This window comes from Perissodus microlepis, chromosome 22, assembly GCF_051167445.1.
Source record: "Perissodus microlepis isolate ML-2025 ecotype Zambia chromosome 22, ASM5116744v1, whole genome shotgun sequence".
In the NCBI taxonomy this organism is placed as follows: domain Eukaryota; kingdom Metazoa; phylum Chordata; class Actinopteri; order Cichliformes; family Cichlidae; genus Perissodus; species Perissodus microlepis.
In genome coordinates, this window is record NC_140481.1 from 28,981,449 (window position 1) to 28,998,870 (window position 17,422).

Consider the following 17,422-nt stretch of genomic DNA (forward strand, 5'->3'; position numbering starts at 1 on the left):
ATGTTCTGGAGGAAAGATGGAGAGGAGCTCCATGGAGGTGTGAATCCTGGAGACATGCTCCCAAACAATGATGAGACCTTTCAAATTAGTGTTGATCTGAATGTTTCATCAGTCAAAACTGAAGACTGGGGATGGTACGACTGTGTGTTTCATCTCTCTGGTGGTGAGGACATCATTGTCACCAAACTGAATAAAACTGTGATCAGAACAAACTGGGGCAAAAAAATATTTAACACTGATGAAGGTGAGAGAAAAATGCTTTTGGCCGTTTTGTGGATTGTCTATAATGTTTTTTTATTTTTTTTGCCCTGTTATTTTTTTAGGGGACATCAAAAAGAATAACTGTTACTGTAAGAATTACTAATGGAGATCCTAACAGAGGAAAAACATGATGATGATAATAATAATAATAATAATAATAAGAATTTCCTCTGTTTTGGCAATATTAATATTCTTATCTAATTCTATTCTAGCATCAAATCACAACAGCTGCAATAGTTGCATACTCACATTTTAGAGTACTTTCTTTCCCTCACCAATGTGATATTGTTATATGTGTTATTAGATAAATCAGATGAATGTGATAGAATGGATCAATATAATAATAATAAGAATGGATTGCATTTATATAGCGCTTTTCGGGGCCCTCAAAGCTCTTTACAATTCCACTATTCATTCACTCTCACATTCACACACTGGTGGAGGCAGCTACAGTTGTAGCCACAGCTGCCCTGGGACAGACTGACAGAAGCGAGGCTGCCATATCGCGCCATCGGCCCCTCTGGCCAATACCAGTAGGCGGTAGGTGAAGTGTCTTGCCCAAGGACACAACGACCAAGACAGACAGAGCAGGGGATCGAACTGCAACCTTCCGGTTACAAGATGAGCTTCCCAACCCCCTGAACCATGGTCGCCTGTGGTTATACTGTATATACTGTATAACTGTATAACTATACTGTAGTTTTAAGCTACTTTAACTCCACATTTTATCCTATGTGTTTGTTGTCATTTGTTTTTCTTTACTGAGCAGAGACGTCCTCTGACATGCTGTTCAACAGCATTGCTGCAGTCGTTGTTTTAGTTGTTCTTATTCTCATTGCTGCTGCTGGATTTGCTGTTTGCAAAAAGAAGAAAGGTGAGAGCTCAGTTGGATTATTTCTGTACTATTTTATATAATAGACATGGTTCTTTCTGAGTTTATGTGAGAAAACATGAGACTTTGAGGTACTTTGTAAGTACCACTTCGTTGTCCCACTTTTAGACATGCACTCTGGATTTAAAACAATGATTTTAATAATATTAAAATGGATTTATTCCTATGCTTTTTCAAGACATTTGTTTCAGATTATTTTATGATCATACAAATCATTGACACTGGTGCCAACGGGTCCTCTGACCACCACCAGTAGGCAACGGGTGAAGTGTCTTGCCCAAGGACACAACGACCGAGACTGTCCAAGCCAGGGCTCGAACCGGCAACCTTCCGATTAACAAGGCGAACTCCCAACTCTTGAGCCACGATCGCCCCAGCCTGTGTATAAACGCATAAACTTTATTAAAAGAGTCGTAAGAGACTCAGCAGCAGGTTAGAATAGCATTTATACATTTAATAAATCACCAAATGAATACACGCAAGAAACGAGCAAACCTGTTCCGACAATTTGAGTTTGTATTCCCTCAGCTGCAGACTCGCTGCTGTTTAAATGTTTGAGAGTGAAGATTAGCTCTAAAACGTCAAACATAGACTCAGTCTGCGTACACATTTGATATGAGGCTAGCACGTATAGTGGCTGTGTCTTGTTTTAAGGTCATATATGTAAAATTGTTGTCTGACTTGCGTCGATCCAGATACTCAGAGTCCGTGGTTACCATGGTTACTGCATAAGCATCTGTAATTTAAACAGCTGGCACAGCGGAAACCTACCGGCGACATGAGTGTTTATGTTTGTCATTGCAAAAGAACTGTCTGAATGGTTAACTGAAGTTAACTTGGATAAATTATTAACACTGCTATATCATAAACTATGATATAAATAGGGAGGTCCTGTTAACATGTTTGGTTTTAAAGGACACCTTCCTGCCTTAAGTCTCGTTCATGAGCAGTATTAGTTTTCTTCTAACATTCAGAAGTCTGCACGATGTGTTTCATAGTTTATAACAAGCCTTTGACAGTTAAACATAACATGACCGAAACAAAAAAACAAACAAACAAAAATCACACAAATCATGTGTTAACCTCGTTTATTTTTAGTTAAGTAAACTCTAAAAATTCTAACAGATAGCTGGTGCTTAGAATACAGTTGATAACTATTAAAAAACTGATGATGTAATATTTCTGTACAAGTTGCAGTCTTCATGATGAACATGCTGTTGCAAACTCTGCTCCTCTCGGTGGAAATGCCCTTTCTCTTTCCTCTTTGTATAAAAATATTTTAAAAGTCAGTTTAATCTCAAAATTCACTGTTAAATCCAAAACACACCAGATAAAGAAAAGCGAATAGTTCAGTCTAACACATGTGCCAGTGAACCATTAAGCTTCAGTAAAACTATGCGGTTATGAAACGTAACTTTAACCTCAGCCAAACCGATTTGCTCAGTTGTAAATAAAACAGCGAAGGAAACGTGACCCGACAGACAAAACCTGAGTGAATAAAGTCCAGTGTTTAACCACTGAGAGCTAAAACTCAGGTGAGGTTTCAAAGCTGTGTGCTTTGACATCAGTGTGACACTGTGTGATTGGACATCAGCCGCTGATAAAGTGGGTTCGCCTATAAAGTGCTCTGTAGGGAAACGAGATCCAGCAGCTCTGCGCTCGGGAAACCCCCCCCCCCCAAAAAAAACTATATATATATATATATATATATATATATATATATATATATATATTTAACTTGTGCAGAAAAATGTGTTATATCGAGCACCGGCTGCCCAGTTAAACTGTGACTATCACCAGGTAACATGGGCGTGTTTCTTGAATTAGCAGCAGGTGTTAAACAGGTGAGGAGAAGGATGCATGCAGGTAAACGAGGGGCTGTTGAGCTGATCGCTGGTGCCGTGAGAAAAATGTCAGCTCGTTCTTTATGTTACAGAAGCACAGAGACACAAGACCAGGCGGAAAGAGACGATTGTTCAGTAAAATGAGAATCTGCGAATGCAGCATGTGGAACACTGAGAGTGAAATATGTAAACACCGGGAACACCGGGGCTTTGAGCTTGGTACACTCTGTCAGCTGACTGTTAGCGGAGCTAGTGAAATCTCTGAAAACATCTGAGCACTTAAACATGTTCTATGTTGACAACCTGACCAGACGTGAAGATTACGCCACTACATTTGCGGTTAAAACACTATTAAAAGTGTAGTTGGTGACAGAAAAACGGGGCATTTTAAAACTTTACGCCACCACCATTGCTGCCTGTGATTTGAAATGTATTCTGGGATACCAGCCTGCCCCAAGTCCACACAAGCAATCGATTATCTAGGATCGACCTGTCTTGACTTACTTTGCACGGCAACCAATCAAACGTTAGGGAAGCTGCAGTGGCAGCGTTAACCCCGCACCCTTAGTTTGATGGGTGAGGCTGACAGATAAAATTATTTCAAGGTGAGACATGAAGGGGACAATAGTGCCAAAATGAATTAAATAAATGCATCATTAAATAATTAATTAAAACTGTCAATAATTATTTAAATGCATTATTAATTAATTAAATACGTCAATAACTAATTCAATGTGTCAATGATTAATTAATTAAATGTATCGTAAATATTTATTGAATAAATTATTTCCAATTTTAATTAATTATTGACACATTTAATTAATTATTTAATGGTGTATTTAATTGATTCATTATGTCAGTCCTGGCATTCGATACTGATGGAGCTTCTTTTTCTTTCTTTCTTTCTTTCTTATTTGAAGTCTAGCTCACTTGCTCTGCCTCACTTGAACTGAAAAATTGAGAGGTTTTCCCTTTTACTTATTGACCATTTTACAAACAGATGAAAAGAAATCCAGACTGAAGGTTTTTGATTTTTTTTTTCAGCTCCTGACAAAGAATCTGAGCTGTCAGAGCGACTAAATCAACAAGGCTGACTGTTGTGTCCCATCTCACCACATCACGAAAGGTTCTCTATTAGACTGAGAGCTTGTGACTGCAGAGGGCATTACAGACTCATTAACTCATTAACTCACTTTGTGACATGTCTTGTTATCCTGCTGGAAGGACAAAATAGGGACATGCTGGTCATAAAGGAGTGGACATGGACAGCAACTTAGTAGTTCCTGATAACAATCAGGGACGCTGTGAGGTAATATTCCCCATTGCCAACACCATCAACCAGCAGCAGAACATCAGTGTTATTTGTGATGTGCATTTCTAGATTCTCTACATTTGGCAGGCAAACTATCTGATACTATGTTTAATGCATTATTCTCCCCCTGAAGATAGGAGTACCCCAACCGGTCGCAGCAGATTGTTGTTACTTGGTGCTATATAAATAAAATTGAATTGAATTGAGTATATTATTGGTTGCAGTTGTTTTTCTTCTGTCTCTTTGTTTGCAGTCTAACATCCACAGTTTTCAAGATGTGAACAATTAGGACTCCCCACAAGGAGAAAGGGTTATACTAAAACTTTGGTGTTGTTTGATGTTTTCATTACAACTTGCTGAATTGGCTAAAACTGTTGGCTTCTATAAGCTGTAAAAAGATTTTAAATTCTGTTCATGTATTGGGCCTGTTTGTGTGTCATTGTGATGTTTTAGGACATTGTATTTAAAAATTAAAAAGTGTTGTATAGCTCTCTCCACGGGCTTTCCTTTTTTTTTTAACCAGGAAGATCCCATCAAGATTAAAAACCTCTTTTTCAGGGGAGACCTGGCCAAGGTAGGCAGCAGCAAGTATCTCACAGTTACAAAAATTACACAACTAAAACCAGGCAACAACAACACACACATGCAAAAAAAAAAAAGAAAAGAAAAAATAAAATAAAATTCAATTAGTCAAAATGACAAGCAATCTAACTGAAACAGTCATGACTAAAAACGTCACGGAATTGGCCTCAAGGATTCTTAGTTTTGATTTAAAAGCACTTAACGAAATTAATTTTGTCATTTTCTAGTCGTTCTGCAGCTCGTTCCAAGCCAAGGGGGCTAAATGGTGATATATTACTTAATATGGTGTCTTCAAATTTTTTTCTCAAGGTCACCTTTAACCTTGGGCAATAACGATAAAAGTTAAGGTCAAATGCTTAGCCGACCTAAACACTCATGTCCCGCAAGGCTTAGTATCCATAAAAATTGTGCTTAATCGAAAGTTTTTCTGATTTTCATATTTGGTGTGACCAGACAGACAAACAGAACCGATTACATGCTCCCTCCCTTCGGGGGAGCATGAAGGAAGTTGTTTCTAAGTACTAGAGGTGTAACAGTATATTTAAGTTTATACTTTTATCTAGATTATTCCTGTTAAAATATACAAGAACCTGGGGGTCACTGTTGAATTATTGCCATTTACATCAAATTATCCATGATGTTACCTGTCCAGCCAGTTTTGGCAACCAAAGACTGGAATGCCAAGGCCTCTGCCTTCAAACCCCGCTAGAAGCTAATGGTGCCGCTCCTTCTCTGTCAGACTGCATCTGCAGGTAAGCTCATGATGCACAATTAAATAATTTGCAGTAATTAAATATTATAATTTAATATTTAAATGACAAAACAGATCTAAAGACAGATAACAGACATGTCATCCGAAATACCGTAACTAAGTGAATAAGTAAGTTAATCCAGATCACAGATGGGTATGTTGATCGTGCTTTATAGTGCCCAAACAATATATTATAAGATATTGACTGAGATTATTTGTTTACAATGATGTATTATCTGGGCAGACACTGGACGTCATACACTCCTGACTCAAGCCAACATGAAGTAATTTAGAACAGTGTTTTTGGAGAATTGACCAATCTTTTTTCTTCTTCTCTTTTTTCCAGTGATTAAAGCCTCTGACTCAAAACTTTAAAAATTGAAAAAAAAAATTGAAAAAGTTTGTGAGACAGCCAACATTTGGTTTATTAAGACAACAAAAGTATTTTCGAGGCAGCTTGGATCACATGCTGTAATCACAACCCATCAAAATCCCGGGTCCGAGTTCAAAGTCTGTGACATCTTTGCTTTTAATGTGTTTAACTGCAGGTGTGTATAGCTTTCCATATGGCGCTGTGTGGGCTGGGTTTCCAATTTCAATTCAGTGACTCATACGATTCATAGACGTCAACGGGAGCTGTAAGATCGAAAACACATAGTTATTCCACTGGTCCTATTTTGGATTTATACATATATAATAAGACTCTCTTGTACAATATTATACCACAACCTTTTTTAAATCCACAGATCAAAGTAAAATAATAACAGTTTACTTACGAGGTGCAATTTCTGTTGCCAAAATAAAAAGGAAACAAATAATTGCAGACATGTTCAGTTTGAAGAAACAGTTCAGCCCGTTTGAAGCTCTCACCTTTTTTCCTTTTGTAAACAACAAATCCAACAGCAGCAATAGTGATGAGAACAGGAACAACAACAATGATGGAGATTAATTCTGCTCAGAAAAACAACAAGATGAAATACACACATGAACTCATTACTATGATATTCATTCATCATGAAATCTTAAAATCACATATTGATAAGGGGGAAAAAATAAAGTATCATCTCTGTATGAAGCTATATCGATGTGAAATAATTATGATGATTATGTGGGAAAAAAATAATATCCTACAATCTTACAGGACCAGAGTGGTCCTGAAATATTGTATTGTCAGCTAAAGAAGTTCATTGTAGGAGGCATTTTTGTAAGATTTGTATGCATGCCTTTTTCTCACCCCAAAACACCCCTAAATTCATTTAGTAACAGCGCTGCAATTGTGAGGCTAAACATAAATAAACATGATTTTTTTTTATTGATTAAAAACATTAAATTCCAGGATCACTGTCATGGTTGCATAGTCTAAACAGTGAATGTGAAATTTAAATAGGATTAATTTTAAGGGCAATGGAAAAAAATGGTCTTTGGGATCTCCCCGAGTTTAAACACAAAAAGTGGACAAACGCCACATATAATAAAATCAAATAAAATGAATTAAATGTGTTTCTCTCACTTGTTCTGTTGTTTTCATCCCAATTTGTTCTGATTGCTGTTTTATCCAGTTTGGTTACAATGTTGTCCTCAACACCAGAGAGATGAAACACACAGTCGTATCTTTTCCAGTCTTCTGGTCTGACTGATGAAACATTCAGATCAACACTCATCTGGAAGGTCTCATCATTGTTGGGGAGGAGTTCTCTGTGGTCCACACCTTCATGAATCTCCTCTCCATCTTTCCTCCAGAACATCATGACTCTGTCAGGATAGAAACCTGTAGCGTGGCAGCTGACTGGAGAGGAGGGAGTCTTCTGGAGGAGAGACACTGAAGGAAGAACTGCAGAGAGGGAAGGTGGAAAAGAGATGCAAAGAGGTAAACAAGCGTGAATGAATGGAAGAAGTAGAGATTTAAATCCATATGACCAATGTAGAAATACAAAGATGAATAAATCACATAACCAGATACTTTACATAATTAACAGTGATATATATCTATGTACTGACAGTCAGTGATAGTTGTCCAAAATGCTGCATTTTTTGTTTAATTTTCAATTAGGTCACTAGTAAGAATAACAAGGTTCTTCATTACATTTGTAATTTTTTATTTAAAAACTGTATCTCACTGAAGATGACATTGATCAAAATGTTAAACCACATCAGCAAAACATTGTAGCTGCACAGCAGTGCCTGGACTTAGCTTCTTTTAGAGTTGCCTCCAAAATACTGTTCATACACTATACCTTCAAAGTAGTTCAGGTCAATTTTGACCTGGCTGAAAATTCCCTCATATCCCTCACACATTTTGGACAACAAATCTATTATAAATCTATACATAGCCTAACATTAATACATGGAGGATTAAGCCTTAGTGCAAATTAATTTCAGCTGGTTCAGTCCCAACTGATTGCCTGTCTCATCACCAAGGTGTCACATAAGAAACATCTCACGAAGGGTAGACTCAACGAGCTCTCAAGACCTTTGCAACCTTATTTTTGCAAATATGCTGATGGCATTGATTACAGAAGAATTTCTAAACTACTGAAGGTTCCAGTGAGCAATGATCAGAAGAGTCGTAAAAGAAGGTCTTTCAGTAGTTATGGCGAACTACAGAAAGACCTGGAATCAAAAGGTACAACTGTTTCAAAGAAAACTAGAAGTAAGGCACTCAGCTGCCATGGCCTGTATGCACGCTCACAACTCCAACATGCTTTTTCTTCATTAGTGAAGTCTGTTGAAAGTTTTCTAAACAACATTTAGGCAAGCCTTAGAATTACTGGGGGAATATATAGATAGTTCAATGCATAGCAATACACACCATAGTACACACAGTGTTTGGAGTTGAAAGGCACAGCACATCACCCAAAAACACCATATCAACAGTGAAGTTGGTGAAAAATCTGCTGCCATCTACCAGGATGTTGAAGATGAAAATAGGGTGGATGTTTCAGTGAGACAATGATCCCAAACACACAGCCAAAGAACCTCTCAGCTGTTTTCAGAGAAAGAAAATAGAGCTGCTAGAATGGCCTAGCCAATCACCTGACCTGAATCCACTTAAAAATCTAAGAAAGAGCTGAAGGTCAGACTTCATATCAGAGGCCCACAGAACCTTCAGGATTTGAAGACTGCGTGGAAGAATGAGGCAAACAGAGCAATGCAAATTTCAGGCCATACAAAGAACAAAACAAAGAAACAAAATAACATTTAAAGAGTTAAATACAAAATAAGCCTAAACATTTTACCATTTTCTTTTGATATCATCAGAACAATACAATATAAACTGTATACTGTATCCGTGAAACTGCATCAGGTCATGTGATTCCTGTTACCTGTTCTCTGCAGGAAGCTGCTCCCATAGCTCCAATACCTCTTCAGCCACTCTCGACAAACCTTAGTGAGGAGGCTTTCAATGTCTTTGAGTACAATTGTGTCAGTATCCCATTCCTTTTTGATAATGGCAGCTTCTGGTTTCAGTGGGATCCATGTCAGTGTCTTAAGATCCAGTTCAAGAAAGCCTTCTCCATTATACCCATACTGTACCATACCAACCACTTCATCAGTGTTTTCATTCCATTCACATCCACCTGTTCTCTGTAATATGTGAACACCTAAAAAGAGAGAAAAAAACAGGGTAAGCAAGAAACTATGATAATATTCTACATTGTATGAGCAACTTCTATTATCTGAAATTAGCACTTTACACATGATTCAAGTCAGATCATCTGCTGACTTTTTATTATTAAAGTTTGTATGATAAATCAAGATTACAAAATAAAGATGAGGGAATAAACTGATTAATCCCAAGAATCATCTGACAGAGTTATAGGCTATAAACCATGTTAGTTTTCAAGATATCTTTTTCAAATTTTGCGTGTGTGGCAGAGGTGTGGTCCCTGGCTCAGCTGCACGGGAGGGGTGGTGCACTGAGCTCAAGGGGCGGTACCAGGGAGGTAGGAGGGAAAAGTTGAGATGATTGGTCTAATGAGGTTATGAGGTTTTTTTAATTTGTATGGTGAAGTTGGAGACCAGAAGGGAGAAGAGTGTGTGCACCCAGCTGGAAAGCTGGCTGACGTAGGTGCCGAAACAAGTAAAGACACATGAGTGTAAAGTCAATAAAAACTCCAAAACCAGGCACAAGAACAGTGTGTCGGGTCGCAGTCATTTACTGCATGATCGTAGATACAAGCAAAATTTAATTTTGGTGAAAATCAGTCAAAGTCAATGTCAAACCAAATGTGAAAATCAGTGAAAATTTTTTTTTTTAATGGATTGTCTTCAAACTGCACAACAATATATTGAGGCCTTGGGGACACGAGTACCTATGTTGGCTAAGCATTTGAACTCGACCTTCATGGTTAGTGCCCAAGGTCAGACTTGAGCTTTGAAAAATATTCAAGAAACCATATTGAGTAATATATCAAATGAAAGGTTATGGACTTTATTTATTTATTTATATAGAGTGGGGAGTTGCAATAATCGTTGCTGTGCTCCTCATTTCTGATCCATTTTGTCTTTGTGTTAGGGTGAATTATCATGTTGCAAGAGGCCACAGCCATTAGGGAATACTGTGAGAAAGTTGCTCAAAGCATCACACGACACTATCCTGGTGCCAGGTGTTCCTTTTCTGTGTGGAGTTTGCAGATTCTTCCTGTGCTTACATGTTTATGTGTTTCTCCAGCTAGTCTGGCTTCTTGCCACACTCCAAAATGTATATGTGAGTTAGCTTAACTGGCGATTCTAAATTGGTTGCTGGTGTGAATAGTTGTCTGTCTCTCTATTGGCCCTGTGACACCCTGTTGACTTGTCCAAGGTGTACCCTGCCTCTTACCATAAAACAGCTGGGATTAGCTCCTGACCATGAACTGGATAGGTGGAAGATAGATAAAATAACAATTTCACATTAATCATTTTTCCTGAAGTATATTCCTTGATTTATATTTCACTCGCTGGGCCCACGTCCTCATTTTAGGTTTTACAGCATTTTAGTAGGTAAAAGTGAATGCTTTGACATGAATTAAGCTGCGGTTTGGGAAAGGCCACGAAGGAGACTGGCGATGGCTCCCGGGCCTGGCAGATCCCCATGTACTAAATAGAAGTGAAGAAGTTGAAGAATGGAGAACAAGGATGGAGGGAGGGTGGGGCACCTAAATGAGAATGATCAGTTTGCAGAACTGGGGGAACCTATATAGATGACAGCCGGAAGGAGTGTGTTTGGAGGCGTGGTCCCGCTCCTGAAATTCCAATACATAATCTCCAATAATCAGGTTTAACACAAAATACTGCACCTTCTATTTGATGTAACAGCTGCTTTACAGTAGAAATCAAGAATCTGAAGATCTTTGGCTGATCTTCAAAACACTGTTGGGTGTACAATGCCAGGTGCTGAGTGTCATTGCTGAATATTTTTTTCATCCAGTCCTGTCTTGGTTCTAATTTCTTGTTCCTGCTGTCACAGAAAACGGCCTCAGTGCCATCGAACAATACAACACCTGCAAACTCTGAGATGTTTGGGTCTCCAGAGGATCCAGTGACAGAGTGCATCAACGAGTGTTTCACTGTGGAACAATATTTACAAGTACATGAAATATACAAACATCATCAGAATTATGATTAATTCACTATAATATGTTTTACACAGTCTCCCAAAGAGAACGTTAATCTCAGGTTGGTAAACTCCCGTGGCCAAACAATGGACTCTCATGGCAGTGAAATAGTCACAAGCTTTTGTCTATCAAAACGTGTCCGTTAAAGCAAAAAAAAATTTTCCACTTAAAAAACAACACACGTGCGCACGCACACACATAAACAACTGTATCAGGCTGGTGGAGGCTGGTGGTATAGCCAGGACACTCACACCAGAGACCCAGTTCAAGTTCACTTCACTAACAACAAATTAGTTAAGGTTAAATATTAAAATTGTGTTTCGAGTTAAAATACAACATCGCCATGGTGACATGTTCTCCTTTTCTCTGGACACAGGTCACAAGCTACATGATAAAAATAGTCTGCTTCCTGTTAAAATACATTACTTGTGCTCACTATCCCGAAAAATAAAACTTGTCCAGCTTGGGCCAAAAGACAATCGAGAACAACAATCAGAGATATTTTTGGTCCATGATAAATATTTAAGACTTATCATTAAATAATAAAACATTTTTCATAAAATATCGATTTTCTTCATGTACTGTTTTAAATTTTCAATAAATTGCAAAGATTTCGAGAAAGATTGCATTTAGGTCTTTTCGGTTTGTGAATAATAAATGATCGAGAATGAGCTATGCAGAAAAACAATGTCAGCAACTAAAACCAATAGTCTAATAGTCAATAGTCTGCCAAAAATAGTACAGATATGTATCTTTTGAAAACTTCTGTAACAGGGTAAATCTGATATAAAACTTTGTGCAGTTTTATGCTCCATTATCGAAATATTTCTAATTATCTATCACCTATATATCACCTCATTAAGAAAAGTGAAACTTTTAAGCATAACTGATAAAACCCGATTTTGTCTGTCTCGTGTTTATATCCTCTTTATTATTGTAGTGATGCATTTAAAAGAGAGAGAAATAGAGGGGGGCTGCTGTTGGAGTTCAAAGTCTTTCTTACCTGCAAATAAACCATGGTAGAAGAGAGGCAACAAAAGTAATATCATCTTCTCTTTATGATTAAAGCTGTCGGACCAAGAAACCATGAAAATCTGGAGGCCTTGAAAATCCGAAAGAGTACAAATATCAGATTCCTGCCCCTCCCACATGCGTTGAAGTTCTGCCTCCAAAGTAAGCGATTAATGCCGTGCCATGACTTAAAAACAAGCTTTCAAATGTTTACATTTCAATTGTAAATGTTTTACAAGATTCAAGGTAAATTTTGAAAGCTTGATAAAAAAAAATGCTTTGATAGGTTCAAAAATCTTACATCCTACTTTTGCACTTGTCAGCACAGTTTTACAGAGTGTCCAGTTTCAGAGTTGTAGATTTGTTGTTGTCCTCCAGCTGAACTGAAACATTGTAAAGGGTATAAATTAGGTTTTCATAAAAACTGATGTAGCTTACATATAGGATACATACGGCACATGTTAAAAAAACAAACAAACAAAAAAAAAACGTGACATTTGAAAGCTTTAGTTTGCATCTCTTGCAGTTGTACAGTGTTCTTTCACTGCTGACTTTACTGCATCAACTTTCAGAGACGCCCTTACAGTTCTGGTTTTATATGCAGTGTTTTCTAGCAGCTCGGATTTGAAAGCAGCATGAATAAAACGTGTGCATGGTCCCTGGGAGCAGACACGCTTCACTTTGGAGTGAGGACTTATCACCACTTATCACTTATCACAGGATGCAGGAGTCTGTGCTGTCTGGTCTGCAGCAGCATGAATAACAGGTGGAATCTACAGCTTAATAATATTCAGTCCAGTAATCTAGAATGCCCAATAATATCCACTTAAAGGTGAAGCTGCTTGGATATTATGGTGGTCTTTATTTTAGATTCTCGCCACCTGCCCACGACTTTGGTGTCCCACCCCGTTACTCCTTTTAGGACGCTCATAACAGTGTGAACTGAAGAGGCTAGGTGTAGAACATGTAGCATACACACGTCGGCACGAAATACAAACTGTACTGAACAAAACCGGATACAATGTGTTTTACTGGCACAACAAGCAGCTGTTTAGTGTCTTTGTACAAATTAACCAAAAGATTAAACTTTATTTCTTCATACCTTAGAGGGAGTTTAGACTTTGAACTCAGTCCACAGCTGCTCTTACCTGAAGAGTGATCAAAGAGGTTGGAGCTTTTGTTACATTTTAATCTTGTAAAAAAAAAAGTGCAAAACACCTAGAACAAGTTTGAGGTTTTTCAGTTTTCTGTGTCATGTTAAAAAAAACAAAAAAAACAACTGTTATTTGTAATCTCATGTCCCTATAAATGATTATCTAATGAGAAGTTTTTGATTGCATGTATGTACATAAATAAAAACAGTATCCCATCACATTTTTTAGGAACAATGTAGCAAAGTTGAAAACAAAGAGTAAACATCCATCAAGTCATTATGAAGCAACATTGGCTAAGAAACTTATCTAAATATAACAGTGATTGAGAGATGACATCAGTCTTTATTCTAGTGAGACTTGAATAAGAAATGAATATAAAATAATTGCATCTATCCTCTGTATATATGGTGAAAAAAGAGACTGCAATGAACTCTCAGTACTGTGCATTGTGAGAGGCGCTGCTATTCTCTAGTTTTTATTGTGCTCACGATTTGAGCCCGATAAGTTGTTTGCCTAACTGAACAGCTGCAACATTTGAAATAAGAACAAGAGACAGAAATTAACTAAACACAGGAATCATCTTATAGAAGGAGCACTTATATATGTACTTACTTTTTTTTCTTAATGGGTATTATTACAGATTTTCTTCATAGTGCTCTAAATCCAGCTTGGGGAGGTGTGATACATCCTCCACAGGCACAGCTAACAAGGAAAACACATCTCAAAGGAGAAAGCACAGGAAGCCAACACATCACAGTCTCATATCAGACTCCTCTCCCTCATATGTGTTTAAGTTCTGCCTCCAAAGTAGGCGATTAATGTCATGACTGTAAAAATAAGCTTCACATTTCAGTTGTAAAGTTTTTGCAAGACTCGCAGTAAACTTTGAGAGCTTGATTAAAACGCTTTGATAAGTTAAAAATAGTACACAATTGGAACGAATTATAAATACACCATATGTTACGAAAAAAGTTACATTTGGAAGCTTTAGTTTGCATCTCTTGCAGTTGTACAGTGTTCTTTCACTGCTGACTTTACAGCATCAACTTTCAGAGACGCCCTCGCAGTCCTGGTTTTATATGCAGTGTTTTCTCGTAGCTCGGATTTGAAAGCAGGACAAATAAAACATGCGCATGCTCCCTGGAGGCAGATGCACTTCATGTTAGACTGAGGAGTTATCCACCAATCATGCATGTGCACAGGATCAATCCAGCCTACAGGATGCACGAGTCTGTATTCCCTGGTCTGTAGCAGCATGAATAAGAGCTGGAATCTAAGAAATCCAGTAATCTGTGTGTGTATAAATTAACCAAATGATTAAACTTGTAATGTCATGTCCTTATAAATTATTAACCAATGAGAAGTTTTTGATTGCATGTATGTACATAAATAAAACAGTATCCCATCACAATTTTTAGGAACAAAGTAGCAAAGTTGAAAACAAAGATTAAACGTCCATCAAGCCAGTATGAAACTACAATGGCTAAGAAACGTTTCTAAATATTTGAATAAGAAAGCACAAGAAGTCAAAACATTACAGTCCCCCCCCCAGTTATTTAATAAATGTTTCCATGTTCCTGGTTCAGTTTCTCAAAACTCATAGTGCAAACTGAAAGTTCACTCCTTTATCACAACATGACACATCCCTTGGAAAGTGAAACAGCACTCAAATGTTCTCAAATCTGATTTCTTTCATCAAACCAATACACACAGCTTCCTCTTTTGTGTTTGACCCACAATCTGGTAAAGACCACAATACATATATTTTGTAAAGACTGAAAATATGCACAAATGATAATAAAATAATAATAATAAAACTGAGTTTCAACAATCTCTAAATTAAAAAAGTAGAGATTGAAAGAAAACATTTTGTTTCATTTTATGGCTTTTTGTAAGCCATGTTTCCACTCATAACAAACACAATCAAAGAAGTCCCTGTGATGATGGATATGGTTATGCTATTGAGCTTATATGATGAATATATGACAATTATTAAGTACGAGTAAAATTGCTTATGGATTTGTGGCAGGGTGTAGTTTGGGGCTCAGCTGCAGGGAAGGGGTGGAGCAGTGGGCTCAGGGGACAGTGGTAGGGAAAGCTGGCAGCATAGCTAATATTCATCACACCAACCACACCTTTTCTATTTCAGTGGCTCCCAGGGCCCTGGAAAAGGAGGATAGTTGAAACTAGAGAACAGGATGGAGCTGCCCAGAATGGTTGGAAAGGACAAAAACATCGTAAATAAACAATGCTGTCTTTTTTTAATGCAAAGTGCATTTCAAAAAGAATAAAGAGCCCGCAAACACGGTGTACTTACGGAATGTCAGGTGCCTGTCTGAAAGGGAAAGATAACTAATTTCCGACATTACAGTTTATAATCAGGCAGCATAGTGGTTAGCACTGTTGCCTAACAGGAAGAAAGTCCTGAGTTTGAAACTACCACCTGGCCGGGGCCTTTCTGTGCATGTTCTTCCTGTGTTTTGTGTGAATTCTCTCTGGGTACTCAGGCTTCCTCCCACAGTCCAAAGACATGTCTTAGCCCTGTGACAGACAGGCAGCCTTTCCAGTGTGTACCTTACCTCTCGCCATATAGCAGCTGGAATAGGCTCCTGGGACCCTGAATTGGATAAACGGAAGAGAATGGATGGATGGACAGTTCATAATGAATGACAAACTTTTGTATTAATTTACCAATAACCATATCCATTATATAACAAACTGCTGCTACTGGTTGATGACATCTGCTTCTTGACTCTGTCACCTTTCATCTTTCTGGAAACAGCAAATCCAATGACAGCAATGAGGATGAGAACTAGGACCACAGATGCATCAGCAACATGGATCATCATGTCAGAGGGCTCTGACACCTAATTCAAGTATTGTGTCTACACATGACAGAAACTTTGCAAAGATTTTGAATGATACCTTGAAGTGCTTTCTTACTAGCGGCTTGCTGAAAAAAATTATAATTTGTTCCCAGTTCACACCCAGAATTTATCCTCTATTGTCCACTACAGCAGCTACTTCAGTAATCTCTTGACTAACGGGCTTCTAAACCTGCCTCGAGCATGGTCAGAAGGTCAGTTGTTCAAACAGAATGTTTACAATAATTACTCTACATGAAAGTTTATGCTTGCTAAGTTGTCTACAAAGTGTTTACATAATAGGATAGAATGTTATATTTGTTTTATACACACAATCAAAACATTATCACTTCAGTTAATAATTAATTATACAGCTGATGAGCACAATAACTAATGACATTACAGATAATATGTGTATAAAATGACACAGAAATCTTCAACTGTTAATGTGGTTTTAGTCAGGTGTGGTCCAGAAGCATGACTTCTGTTGTCTGTCTGGAGGTAGGACTAGATGTTTGCTGAGTTGCTTTTTGGAGTCCAAACTCCCACAACTGTATCAAGAAATAAAATTCAGAACATCTGTTAACTAGTAGAGTGACATCTATTTTGTGCTGATTTACTGGCTTCACAGCACGTTGTAGCAATTTTCTCAAATAGCAAATATAGACAACTATAAACTTACTAGTGTTTGGTTTACCTGGCTGTTGATACAACAGTAGTTTTTTTTCCTTCTGTGACAAATTTATCTTCTTGCTTGTACATATTACTTCTATATGAAAAAATATTAATATGTCATAAAAGTTCAATAAAGTTCAAACTGATCAATGATCAGCTGATCTGCGTTTTTGCCGCAAGTCCCGTCTCTCTTGCTTGTTTGTCTCCCACTTTGCCAGAAAGAGAAAACTAGCGGAGGTCGCGTTAAACAGCAGAAGCACCTTTAATGTTTTTGATGTCAAATATATAGAAATCCATTATTGTACATAGTAATTTTTTTTAGGGTCCCATCACAATTTCTTCAGAAGTAGCTAAGTACTGTATATGATGCCAGTATTTTCCCACATTTTCTAGATTCTGTACCAGTACTGTGTGTAAAATGCCATCAAAAAGTCAATTAAGTTTTATTCTTTCTCACCTGTCTTTCTGTCTCCTTTCAC

General features: G+C 37.6%; 2 protein-coding genes across 2 annotated transcripts in view; one reads left to right on the plus strand and one right to left on the minus strand.

The window, feature by feature from the left end:
- Positions 1-17,422, plus strand: part of LOC146363437 (major histocompatibility complex class I-related gene protein-like) — a 52,145-nt gene continuing 34,723 nt past the window's right edge. Inside the window, exon 1 of the mRNA XM_084918975.1 lies at positions 1-217. Coding sequence (XP_084775101.1) covers positions 1-217 — 217 coding nt within the window. The remainder of the gene's footprint in view (positions 218-17,422) is intronic.
- On the minus strand, positions 5,827-12,367 carry LOC146363438 (major histocompatibility complex class I-related protein 1-like). Its single transcript, XM_084919826.1, has 5 exons — positions 12,243-12,367; positions 10,922-11,191; positions 8,966-9,244; positions 7,153-7,473; positions 5,827-6,593 (listed from the first exon to the last, which is right to left on the minus strand). The coding sequence occupies exons 1-5, from the start codon at positions 12,325-12,327 to the stop codon at positions 6,415-6,417; spliced, it is 1,134 nt and encodes a 377-aa protein (XP_084775952.1). The 5' UTR covers positions 12,328-12,367; the 3' UTR covers positions 5,827-6,414.

Coding starts and splice junctions, on each gene's coding strand:
- LOC146363438 (XM_084919826.1), bottom strand. CDS start 12,327: ATGGTTTCTTGGTCCGACAGCTTTAATCATAAAGAGAAGATGATATTA. Junction 9,245..10,921: donor GCTGTTACATCAAATAGAAG/GTGCAGTATTTT, acceptor CTCTCTTTTTAG/GTGTTCACATATTACAGAGA. Junction 6,594..7,152: donor GGATGAAAACAACAGAACAA/GTGAGAGAAACA, acceptor TTTTCTGAGCAG/AATTAATCTCCATCATTGTT.